The 12,870-nt window shown below is 41.5% G+C and overlaps 1 protein-coding gene across 1 annotated transcript; it reads left to right on the top strand.

Moving 5' to 3' along the window:
- Window positions 1–7,621: 7,621 nt before the first annotated feature.
- Window positions 7,622–7,993, top strand: LOC123233646 (myotrophin-like). Its single transcript, XM_044659707.1, has one exon. It carries the CDS (start codon window positions 7,622–7,624, stop codon window positions 7,991–7,993), a length of 372 nt encoding a protein of 123 aa, XP_044515642.1.
- Window positions 7,994–12,870: the final 4,877 nt, after the last annotated feature.

Below are 12,870 nucleotides of genomic sequence, written 5' to 3'. Positions count from 1 at the left end.
TGGACTAGTCATTAGGCTTGAAAAAGAGGCCTAATTAGCTTGGGAGTACTTTATGAGACTTTTGTTAGGTGGTTATGACTACAGAACTGTTAGTCTGCCCTGACTAAGGGGAAGATGCTAGCCATCACACCTTAGCAGGAAGTGGGCCTAACACTCTCTCTCCCATTCTATCAGGGCTACTGGGCCGTGGCGGAGACGTTGACGCTATGCCCACTATGCTGAGGAGTAGTCCTAGAAGGGAAACTGCCCTGGCTGTTGAGGATCTGGCACTGTGAAGCTGATAAAATTGAGGAAATAAAGGGAATGGCGCATTCTTCACAGGAAAGAAAGGGAAGGAAGCATTCTTCCTGGAGAATAAAGCATCTTCAGATAAGAGCAAACTTACTGAAAAATGGAATGACAACCACATCATCAAGAGACAGCATCTTGCAGCATTAGAGTCAGGTGTCTCCCCTCTCCTTGTGGACCCCTCACATCTTCCCCTGTTTATTCTTCTCACTGCTGGTGCAAGGTTTTGTGGGAAAGTGTTTTCCCTGTGCTTATGTGAAAGGTAAGGGAGATGATCTATTGAAACTCCTCTTACTATGCTATTTGATTAAATGATTTTGCTTTTAATTCATTCTATCCTCTGTTTCATTTGAGAAGAAAGTAGACATGTCGAGCAGCTGTCACAGATAACCTTGTATCTAGGGTAGGAGCTATTCTGGGGACCCCTGAGTGCTAGGGAAGTCCCATATGACCTACAAGTTTAGAATGTTGTCAAACAGAATGCCCCTTCTATTGGGAGAGATTGTAAAACATTCAAACCTTCTCATCTTGTACAAATCTGGCCCCTAAGTTTATCCCACTGTCATGTCTGAGGAACTGTGCTAAGTGATTTACAAGGAATACCTGGGGTCATGAAATTTAATTCTTCTGGTCTAGTCATGATGCAGAGGCTTTCCTGAATCCTTGATGAGTTCTTCTTTAGCCTGGACTTTACTTTGCCTCCCCATTGGTGGTGGTCTGCATGACCATTCTCCAATGGTATACTGCAGTGATGGCAAAACATTTAGAGACCAAGTGCCCAAACTGCAACCCTCATGTCACATATGATCCCTCTCCCTTACCCCATATAGAGGAGGGAGGAAGCTCTCCCTTTGGGCTGCTGAGCAGAGGGATGGGTGATATGAGAAATGTCCTTGGGCACAAGTGGAGAGGGGGAAGGGAGCAACCCCTTCAAGCACACTGGCACACAGGCCACATGTTCACCAATACAGTTATAGTATTTCTGTCCACAGGGACTTTCCTGGGATCTCTGTCCCCCTCACCCTGAGAAAGCATCCCTACGTCTCTCCTCCCATAAATCTTTGTGACACAGAGTTCTGGTGTCCCTCCCCAGGTATACTCCCTCCTCCAGTTGAATTTTCCCTGAATTTCAGAATGACTCATGATGCTTCTGATTCAGGTGTCCCTTAGCAGAATGGTGGAGGGGAGGAAATCTGCCAGGCTTTACTTAGTGAGGGATGGGAGTGGAGATGGTCAGCCCAGTGAAGCTTGCTCTCATACATTAGAAGGAAAGTTAAAGTAGCATAGATTGAATTTGAGTGACAGGCACAGCTTGCTGACAGTCTCAGAATTCCTTGAGTCTGACACAGAGAGGAGAGAGAGTTTGAACTCCAGTGATAAGGGGAGACCTATTTTATCCTGTCTGTGAAGCTGGGGTTTTTCTAAGAGGATTACTTCTATCAAGATCTGTTTCCTGGGATTGACCAAGCTGTGGTGAGACATTTCAGTGGTGGACATGGAATGTCAATAAGCCTATCTCAATCTCCAGTATTGGATTAACTGGCAGTTAGCCAGAACAGCATTGAAGATCAGCTGAAGTCATCATCCACTGAAGACCTGCATACACGTGAGATCCCTGGCTATAGTTGGACCTGTTACTCTAGTAGTTAGATTAGTGATCAGAGTAGACATCTCCATCCCTCCAGGTCTGAGTATGCCACTCTAGCTGAGGGACTCATTTTACGCCCCATCATTACATGTGCCCCCCTTACTTTTAACACATATTAATGACAAAGAGTTTAGAATGACTAAAGTGGGAATCTCAGAGACACTGTGACTTCAATTGGACAGTCAGGAAAATTTCACTAAGCCTCACTGTCATGTTTGTAACTGGAGGTTGATGATTATTGGCTTATAGGGAATATCAAATGAGACAGTCTATGGAAAGTGCTCTGTAACCATAAAGTGCCATACGACTGTTAGCTAGTATCATTGACTTTTTCAGAGGATGGCCTGGAATAGGCCTGGTCTAGAATTTTGGAGGTTAGGAACCAGGACCGAATGGGCACACTCCCATGGTGGGAAAAGGGCAATGCATAGCAAGGAGTGATCTGAGGTCCCTTTAGAGTAACCTTGTACTCTGGAGCTACCTTGTTTCTTGGACCAATTCTAGTCATATATGAAAAGGTGACCCCTACTGTCCTGGTAGGATTTAAAGGATACTGTCCAAGGGCATTGAATAAAGAAAACCAGAGGAGGATCTGCTCTCCACCATCTTGACCCTCATTAGAAATATAAACTGTTGTTTATTGCATTTGCATTTGTACGTGATGAAGATCTGTAGGTCCACCAGCTCAGTCACTGGCAACAGGATGGGGGTGGGGGGCTGGTGTAGGCAGCAACAACTGTGGGGGTGGTAAGGCACACCACCTTAGGGAGATGGGGGACACAACTCTTTTACCACAAAGAGAAAGAAAATAGGGTCTGGTTGAGTTGGACATCCCCAAGCCTTGGTCCAGGATGGCTATGCTCAATCTTTAGCAGAAGGGAGAGTCACTCAGGCCCTGGCTTGGGAGGCAGCACTTAGTGCTGGCCCAGTGGCAGCAGGCAGTGGCATGGACCGCAGCAGCAGGAAAGGGGACATCAGTGTGGGGCCCAGTGGCAGCAGAACAGGTTGAGACATAGGCTCCAGAGGAGCAGACTTTATCTTGGTAAGTAGCATAAATAGGCCAATTACATCCCTTTGCTATTCATATAGTACTCTGGGTTCCACATTATTTTTAGGAAAGATTGGGAAAACCAATGAGTAGAATTGTTGGGATCTACTTTGCTTTCTGATAACAGGAGAGGCGAAGCTGTCTATCTAGTCCCCTCTAATCCTCTCCACTCCACCCCCCCCAAAAGGGCAGAATCTCTACAGAGGTCTGGAAAAGGGAAGAGATGCTGAGTCTTCCTCTCTTCTACCCCTCACTCCCCAGCCACCATGATGCTCCCACGGTTGGGGAGGTCTTGGCTGGTGGGTCAGGAAACATTGAGGAGATGGTGGCATGAGATATTCTCAGTTTTTACCCTGACTCTGGGACAGGCTGCTTGCAATAATCTCATAGCTTACTCCTGACAGGTGATGCTGCCCTAAGATGAAGACTGACAATCGTGCCAGAAGTGTTGTTACCTACACTATGGCTCTGATGTTCCTGGTGTTGTTCTTGAGCTCCATCATTGCTTTATATCAAGTGACCAACTGTTAACTGAAGAGGTCTGACGATCCTCATCACATGGGCAAGATCATTAGGATCCAACATTTGATCTTCGGGGTGGGGGGATAGGCAAAACCTGAGATTTCTCATATTTGTTATCCATAATAGTTTTTTAAAAACTTACCTTCTGTCTTATTGGATTGCATCTTGATTCCAAGGCTAAAGAATGGTAAGAGCTAGGCAATGAGAGTCAAGTGAATTGCTCAGGGTCACACAGCTAGGAAGTGTCTGAATCCAGATTTGAAACCAGGACATCCCGTCTCTAGGCCTTGTTCTCAATCTACTGAGTCACTTAACTGCCTCCATAATGTCAGTTTGATGAATCCTGTGCTTTGTTCGTCATCTGTTGGGTTATTCTTTTGCTTTCATTTTTCTTTTCCTCCAGAAGTGCTATCTAATGTCAAGTGTCTTGAATCCCCAAGGCAGAGTCATCTAGCAATAGACCTTAGGCTATTTAAATAGTGAAACATCCTCCAGAACACATTTAAGTTCTAGCCACCAAGGGGGGGTATGTCATAGGAACAACATCTACCCAATACAAACTAAGCTGATTTTTCCTTAAAAGGTCTTGAAATCACACTGAAGACTTAATTTTCTAAGAAAAAATTCTGGGCCAGTCTTGACTCAGGTAAGGTGTCTGGTAACTTAGGTTAGATATTAGAACCAAATGATGTATTTGTAGGTTATTCAATAATTAACAAACAGAGAAGGATATTTAATGAGATCAGGGATTGAGGACACTTCAAGTTGATTTTTCTGAGTGAACCTCCCTTGCTCAAGTTGCTCATCATGACCTACCAGTCAACCATTAAAGCCTTATGGAAGGGGGACAGATAGGTAGCTCAGTGAATTGAGAGCCAGGCCAAAGATGGGAGATATTTGGTTTAAATCTTGCCTCAGACACTTGCTAGCTGTATAAACTCAGGAAAGCCACTTAACTCCCATGGCCTAGCCCTTACTGCTCTTCTAACTTGGAATCAATATTTAGTATTGATTCTAAGATGGAGGGCAATTGTTTTTAAATAAAGCTTTATGGAGCTCCTCATGACTGCTTTATACTTAAGCAACTTGGAAGTGATATCAAAAGGCCAAACCTTTTTATCGTTGAGCCAGCAAAGACTTGAGCATGGTCTCAATTCCATTTAGAGAAAAATTATCGTAATTTACATGGAGAAAGAAATTTACTTCTACCATAGGCACCAAGGTTCAAAACATTGCTGTAGCTTACTGGTGTCCTTTAAGTTTAAAAACCAAGAAATGAGGCGGTAGGAGCTTCTTTTTCAGGTTTAGATGGTGTTTCTGAATCATATGCCAAAATGACCAACATGGAAGCTTTGAAACTGCATCCAAACAGATCATTGCTATATCTCTTCTATATTATGACCAATTAAGCTTACTTTTGTTTCATATTACATGGTCTCATTTTGTTATAGTCATGAACTTTCATTTCATCAACAGACCCAGTCTAAAAGAAAAAATCAATTATCTTTACTTATGTTGTAAAAGGAAAAAAGTTGTTTTTTTTATCTTAATATTAAAATTGTGGTCACCAAAGAACTGAATAAATACCAATTCCTAAAATTATTTTAGTAATTTATTTACAAAATATAGGAGAGAGTGGAAGTAGAGAGATGGGAAGAGGGTAGAGTAAGAGATTTAAATTAACGAATTAGATTTATATTCAAATCTGGGGTTTACTCTGGCAGGGCTTCAGAAGTCCAGCCCAAGAGCCTAAAAGCCACTTAATAAGGGTTTAGCCACGAGGGTTTCTCCCAATCAATGCAGTCTCTGGGAGGCTAGTGCCTCCAGGGAAGCTAAGGTAGTCAGCCTTCTTCACTTACCACATGTAAGGGTGGTTTAATCTAAGGGAAAGATTTAAGAACAGTCTCACCAAGGTCTCAGGGTCAAGGTCTCAGGTCCAGCAAGCAGCATCTCCAACTCATCTTCCAATTCCAGGAAACAAACAAGAACTCCCTGACAGGAAGTTGTCACTCCCTTTTTAAAGGTGCTTCTTTTGCCTCACTTCCTGTGCCTTCCTCTTAATTTACGTGTCCAATCACAAGAGATGCTTTGCTTAGGACTCTCCAGGAGGTAGTCTGTAGATTTTGATTTGTCACTTACTCTAGCCCATGTGGGTCCCAGACCTCCCAACTTGTGAATAAAGTAGGGATATTCTCACCTTTGCTGATTAGATTGAGGATGGGCAGGGCAGATTTAATTTCATTATCACAGTATTGAAAAGTGCCCTAAATCACTAGGATTAGAGAAATTTAAATGAAAAGAATGCTGAGATACCACCTCACACTTACTATATATTCATGAAGCCTTTAAAAGAAAGACTTGCTATAAAGATTTCCCCCAATTTGTTGTTTGCCTCTTAATCACAGTTGCTTTGATTTTGTTTGTGCAAAAATTTTAAAATTTAGTCAAAGTTATCTATTGTACATCTCAGAATGTTCTCTATGTCTTGTTTTGACCTAAATTCTTCCTTTATCCATATGATCTGACAGGTAAACTGCTTTGTGCTCTGCTAATTTGTTTAAGGCATCACCCTTTATTTCTAAATCATGTATCCATTTTGAATTGGCATTGACCTATGCCTAATTTCTGCCATATTATTTTCCATTTTTCCCAACAATTTTTTCCAAATAGTAAGTTCTCCTTCCAAAAGCTTGGATTTTTGGATTTGTCAAAGACTAGGTTACTATGGTCATTTACTACTACAATGTACTTTACATACGTTATTTCATTTCATCCTCAGAAAACACCCCTGAGATAGGTGCTATTCTTATCAACCTCATTTTACAGAGGAAGAAAGTGAAGATGAGATAAGTGATTAGTTGAGCTTATCATACAGATCCTAAATATCTTAGGTGTTACTGCTCCTGCTGCTTGGCTAGAGACCTCCACCTTCCTAGATCCATCTTTTATACCCCCGTGACACCACTTTTTCTGGGTATTTCCAGTTGGACAGTCTTGACCTCAGTTCAGTTCATCAGTTGGTCTTCCAGATGCCAGGAGTCATGTGAGACAAGAGACAAGCATTTTTTGGCTGGTGTCCTCCTTATGCAGATAAGCCTCATGCCAAATTCTTAATCCAGTCAAAAGGTGGGGCCTGAATGGAAACCCAGTTCACTAGAGAAACATCCCAAGACTGCTCTTAGAAAAGGAGTGCCCCAGAGATGAGAGGTCCTAGGTTCAAATTTGGCCTCAGATACTTCCTAGCTGTGTGACCCTGGGAAAGTCACTTAACCCCCATTGTCTAGCCCTTACCACTCTTCTGCCTTGGAACCAACACACAGTATTGACTCCAAGATGGATGGTAAGGATTTTTTAAAAAAAAGGAAAAGAGTGCAAATTGGTATTCAGTTCTCACAGAGTGAAAATTTGAAGTTAAGTCTTCCTAAAAGAAAGCCAAGTGTTCTTTTTACTTAGCCACTTAGCTGCCTCACTAGGGACCCACACATGCATTAATAACTCACATCTCTCAATGGGCAAGTCATTGATCTGTTTCAGCTAGGCTCACTCCCTTCATGGGTCACAAAGTCAGTCTCTGATGGATGTATAATCCTGTTCCGAAGTGCATCAGGATGGGACTCTCTCCTTATTGGTAGAGACAAAAGCCCTGCCTTGTAAGAAGGGCAGAGTGAAGCTGGTGACAAGTGGCCACTTCAGTTCTCAGTCTGTCCTCCTTTGGGACTCTCCAAGCAAGAGTCTTCTTCAAGCCAGCTTCAAAAGAGAAGACTTAAAAGTCCAATGCCACCTTAGGGAAGATGTGAGAGAAGTGGGCAGTCTCTGTCATGTGCCTATTCCCAGCTTTCTGTTCTAGAGACTTCAAGAATGAGATCTACCCTTTCTACACGGATTCTGTTTGGCATGGCCCCCAGCTCTGAGAGAACTTTCCCCCTCCCGGCTCCCGTTGCTATTTTTTCCCACTGCCTTAGTCAGCAGCCCTCCTGTGCCACCCTCTGCCTGGACTTCCTGAGGCCGCTCTCCGCTCCCCTCCCGCCACAGCTGCCTTTGATTCTTGCCCTTCTTCTCTCAGTCCCGTCGGCCGCCTTCTTTCCCTCTCTCCATCTGGCAGCTTCTCTGCAGTGATGTGCGACAAGGAATTCATGTGGGCTTTGAAAAATGGAGACCTGGATGAGATGAAAGACTATGTGGCCAAGGGTGAAGATGTTAACCAGACACTAGAAGGTGGTAGGAAGCCTCTTCATTATATAGCAGATTGTGGGCAGCTTGAAATCCTGGAATTTCTGCTACTGAAAGGAGCTGATATTAATGCTCCAGATAAACATCATATCACCCCTCTTCTGTCTGCAGTATATGAAGGTCATGTTTCTTGTGTGAAACTGCTTCTATCAAAGGGTACTGATAAAACTGTGAAAGGGCCAGATGGACTAACTGCCTTTGAAGCCACTGACAACAGGCAATCAAAGCTCTTCTTCAGTGATGGCTGGATGGACTGATCCACATGGAAGAATGCCTCTCCTGTGGCCTCACACTGCTGCCTGTCTGTCTGTCACTCTCTATCTGCCAGCTTCTTCAGCTAAGTACTTTAAGAGAGGTGAGGGGAGAGAGAAATTCATAGTAAATCAGACTACCAGAAAAACTATTTTTTAGAGTAAATTCATATGATCAGGACTTTATTGGGATTCCTGATCATGTCACTCTCTCACGTTTCTAATAAAATTTAGCTCATGCCCTGTGGAGGGGCAAAACAAAATATACTGTTTAACATTCAACCTGTGCAGCTCCCTAACTAGTTCTATTCATTAGATTGTGTCAAAAGGTCTGATTATATAAAGGCCTACTTCTATATATTTTGTAGCCCTAACTGTGGAATTAGTGGTGGCTACTATGTTGTAAACTTAGGGTGCTGAGATAAGCAATAGCTATAGCCCTCTGCCTTAAGATTGCACTGGATTGTGGATTTCCTGGCCTGGTAAAGAGTGTTGCCTATGGTTGGTGACCAAATCTTTCCTCAGTAACTTTGATTTAAACAAAGGCTTGGTTCAGATGAGGAGGGGCATACCCCTAAGTAGCTGGATGACTGGGCTTTGAATTTCTCTTCCCTTTCCATGTGGGTTTCATGTGTCCTTAAATAAAACTGACCAGTCTTATTTATAAAATCTTTGATTTGAGTGTCTGAGGAGAAATAGTATTCCAATATATTCATTTTCTCCTCCAGTTTGAGAAATATGTATTATGTATGAAACACTTTCAAACTCTTTTAGCAGTGAGCGGGGATTTAAAAGTAGAATCATAGCCATAAGTTTGTTAGTATTATACAAAAAAGAAACACGTTTCCTGGTAGCTGAAGGTTTTCTTCTACTTATTTCTATTTGGAATTTTTCTTTGAAATTAATTTTATTTGAAGAATCAAGGAACATAACTTAAACACCATCCCTACATTGAATGTTGATTCTTTTGGAATAAGATTACTTATTGTACCATGCTAGGGTGGGGTTTAAGATTTGGGTAAATTTGATTTGGTCCAGTCTCCTCAAACATAATTTTTTAATTTAATTTTTTATTTTTAGAAAAATTTTCCATGGTTACATAATTCATATTTTTACTTTACCCTTCACTCCCTCAAGCTCCCTGCACCCCCATCCCCATAGCTAACTCGCATTTCCACTGGTTTTAACATGTGTGGTCAGTCAAGACTTATTTACATATTATTGATAGTTACATTGGTGTGGTCATTTCGAATGTACATCCCCAATCATGTCCTCATCAAACCAAGTGTTCAAGCAGTTGTTTTTCTTCTATGTTTCCACTCTTGTAGTTCTTCCTCTGAATGTGGGTAGCATCTTTACCATAAATCCCTCAGAATTGTCCTGGGTCATTGCATTGCTGCTAGTACAGACGTCCATTACATTCTATTTTACCACAGTGTATCTGTCTTTGGGTACAATGTTCTCCTGGTTCTTCTCCTTTCACTCTGCATCAGTTCCTGGAGGTCTTTCTAGTTCACATGGAATTCCTCCAGTTCATTATTCCTTTGAGCACAATAGTATTCCATCACCAGCATACACCACAATTTGTTCAGCCATTCCCCAATTGAAGGTCATACTCTTGCTTTCCAGTTTTTTGCTACCACAAAGAGTGCAGCTATAAATATTTTTGTGCAAGTCTGTTTGTCTATGATCTCTTTGGGGTACAATCCCAGCACTGCTATGGCTGGATCAAAGGGCAGGCGTTCTTTTATCGCTCTTTGGGCATAGTTCCAAATTGCCATGCAGAATGGTTGGATCAGTTCAGAACTCAAACATAATTTGTTACCAAAAATCTCTTTTAAGGTTTTGCTGGACATATGGCAACCCATGTTGTAGTTTCCTATTTTAAAATCATGTGTCACAAAGAGTATGATATATTTTTAAAATGATTCTGGGGGGCAGATGGGTAGCTCAGTGGATTGAGAGCCAGGCCTAGAGACGGGAGGTCCTAGGTTCAAATCTAGCCTCAGACGCTTCCCAGCTGTGTGACCCTGGGCAAGTCACTTGACCCCCATTGTCCAGTCCTTCCTACTCTTCTGCCTTGGAGCCAATACACAGTAATGACTCCAAGATGGAAGGTAAGGGTTTTTTAAAAAAAAATGATTCTGTACATTTAGAATAAGTACTCAATTACAGTGTTTTTATAACTTGAAGAAAATATTGTACATATTACATATTTGTTTCATGAGCATTATGGCAAAATAAAATATGAATACCTAATTTTAATATCTCTCATTTAAATAATGACAAAATCAGAAGTGTGCACTAAATAGTGTAATGCAGGATTGCTGCAAGAATCTCTTGTATTTGCAAAATCACCAGAAGCAATCCTGGCAGTTAGGGGAATGGAATGTTGACCCAGCCAATTGCTGGTCTCATGGGCCAGACCATTGGAGTTGGCACTATAAATATCCCTGGAGTACCATCCTGGGGTTCTGATTTCCTTGACCTCTCCCTGATCCTGCTATCCCCTGTATCTCTCCTTTGGGCCCTGGGAGGAGGGAACTTGGTGTGGGAGGAGGAATGTGGGAAATTAGTTTATTTAGTCAGGCAGGATACCCCTAAACCAACTCATTACCCACATTTATCAAGCTGGTTGACCACTCTACATCAGGGCAGCAGAATTTATCCCTGGCTGAGGGGCTGGTTCCCTCAGCCTGACCTACCTTCTGAGACTCTCTAACAGCACTGGCCCCTTCACCCCTAGTGATAGCTTTCCCAGACCTTGACCCTCTTCCCTCGATTTACCCTTGCATTTAATAAACCCCTTGGTCTTATTCAAAGAGCTTCAGTTGATTCATTTATACCATCAACTAGGGCCAGGGCTGAAGAGGGGAAGATAGCTATCCCTTGTTTCCTGAGGGGCTAGACCAGGCATCCATCTTGCTCCTGTTGGCTTCCAAGTTTCCACCAGGAGGGAGGGGCTCCTCACTTCTTACCTCAAGGGAGCTTAGAGACAACAGGGACATTGACTGAAACATCTCAGCCCAGGCTCACACAACCCTGGCTGACCCAAATCAACTTATACTGGAGTTATAGTCTCCCTGCCTAGAAGACTCAGCTGGTTCCACCCAGCCCCCTCCATATCCTCCATAGCCCCTTTATTTCTTGATTACAATAGAAACATCCAGATAAGTCTAATTTACTAATAAATATTAGATTTTTTTTCATCCAAGTTACACGATTTTGAATGTACCTGAGCTTTTTTTTTTTTTTAAAGGCTTTGCATTCAGATTGTGGAATGGGAACAATTTAATGAAGATTTTTATACATAGTGCAGCATCCTTCCAGAGAATTAAATTATTACTAAGAACGACCAGCCTGGCCAATACCAAATCACATTAAACAGTTGCTGATTGGTTAAGTGTAGTGGGTTTTTTAAATTCAAGGTTCCTTCCTCCTCCCTAAGTGACTCCACCCCCTTCCTACTTCCACATCCAGTTCAACCCCATGATTTCTCTTATTCTGAGAAGCCAATCACTGAATAATTATTTTAAAATGACAAGTATATTTGGATAGTTTTGCCATCTTAATATAGCCTTTTTATATTTAATGAACATTTATTAAGCAGGGCTGGCCTACATCACTGAACTAAAATGGTGATGCCTCTATTAAAATGTAGGGCACTCAGTCCATTTTAGTTCCACTAAAGTAGTACAGTGTGTGTGTGGGTTTGGGTTCTATTAGCATAATTCTATTTAAAGGCTTAGGACTTACCCTTTACAGAGTTTCCCCTTTACCTTTCAAAGTGTTTCATTGTAGTTGACTATTGCAGTACAATGTGCTTTGTACTCTTTTCCCAGGCCTTCTGATTTCCTTAGTCATTGTGGCATATAAAACTATTTGATGCTTTGTACAAGTTAACCTGTTTCTTGTAATTCAGTAAAGGCAGTTTTGCCTTTCCACCTTCCCCTTTACCATCTTGTAAGCAAACCCCATCATCGTGAAGAGCTCCCTTGCTAAGACAACACAGTGTTGTAGAATAAACTCTACTGACCAATTGAGATGGTTTGGGGTTTCTTTTTACTTTTACTTCTTAAATAACTTCATTATTTATAATGTATCTCTGAACTACTTTGGCAGAGAAATTGACAACAACTTAACATTAATATTTTGGGGTAAAAAAAGCTAAAACTATTATCTTCTTTTTTTGCACTACATGCATCAGCGAAAGGTCAAATTAATATTTTTGTCCTCTTAAAGTAAAATTAAGCATCTCAGAAATGTATCTTCCATTTTTCTTGAGTTTTCTAGTCTTTTATTTCCTATTCTGGTCTCATGTAAAAATGTATGGGTGGCTTACTTTTGCCTCACACCAGCATATCAGTGAAGTGTCAAATTACAACTGCCACTCCTAGTCAGATTGCTATGGACTTGGAAATTCAGACAGTCCCATCCTTCTTTTCCTTTACACACCCATATATTTCTTCTATGCACAGCACACTTTCCTAAATTCTAGTTGTGCACAAAGGACAGGTGGATAGAAAATGTGGAAGCTGCTGACAAGTAGGCCATTCATTCTTTATTGTTTTCACCAAACCATGGTTAGATTTAAAGACCTATAAATATTTACTGAGTTTTACATCCTCTGCACCCTCTACTTTGTTATACATTTGAATCTTAAATTGAGCTGCTACCTTCTCCCATGCAATATTGTCCGTATGAGTGTCTATTAGAAGAAGCTGTTGAGTGCACTCCCACATAAGCAATTGCAGTGTTTTGCATGCTAAATAAGTAAATAAATGAAGTTGTCCTAATTCTATTTTGTAAATGGAGGAACAATCATATCTTTCTAAACAGTACTAAAATAAAAATTTAAAGAACTAGTGCTTTTGTGCATTTTT

The sequence above is a fragment of the Gracilinanus agilis genome, chromosome 2, assembly GCF_016433145.1.
Source record: "Gracilinanus agilis isolate LMUSP501 chromosome 2, AgileGrace, whole genome shotgun sequence".
Lineage (NCBI taxonomy): Eukaryota > Metazoa > Chordata > Mammalia > Didelphimorphia > Didelphidae > Gracilinanus > Gracilinanus agilis.
This window is presented reverse-complemented; position numbering and strand designations above follow the sequence as displayed.

Excerpts from the sequence above, each read along its gene's own strand:
- LOC123233646 (XM_044659707.1), top strand. The coding sequence starts at position 7,622 with ATGTGCGACAAGGAATTCATGTGGGCTTTGAAAAATGGAGACCTGGAT.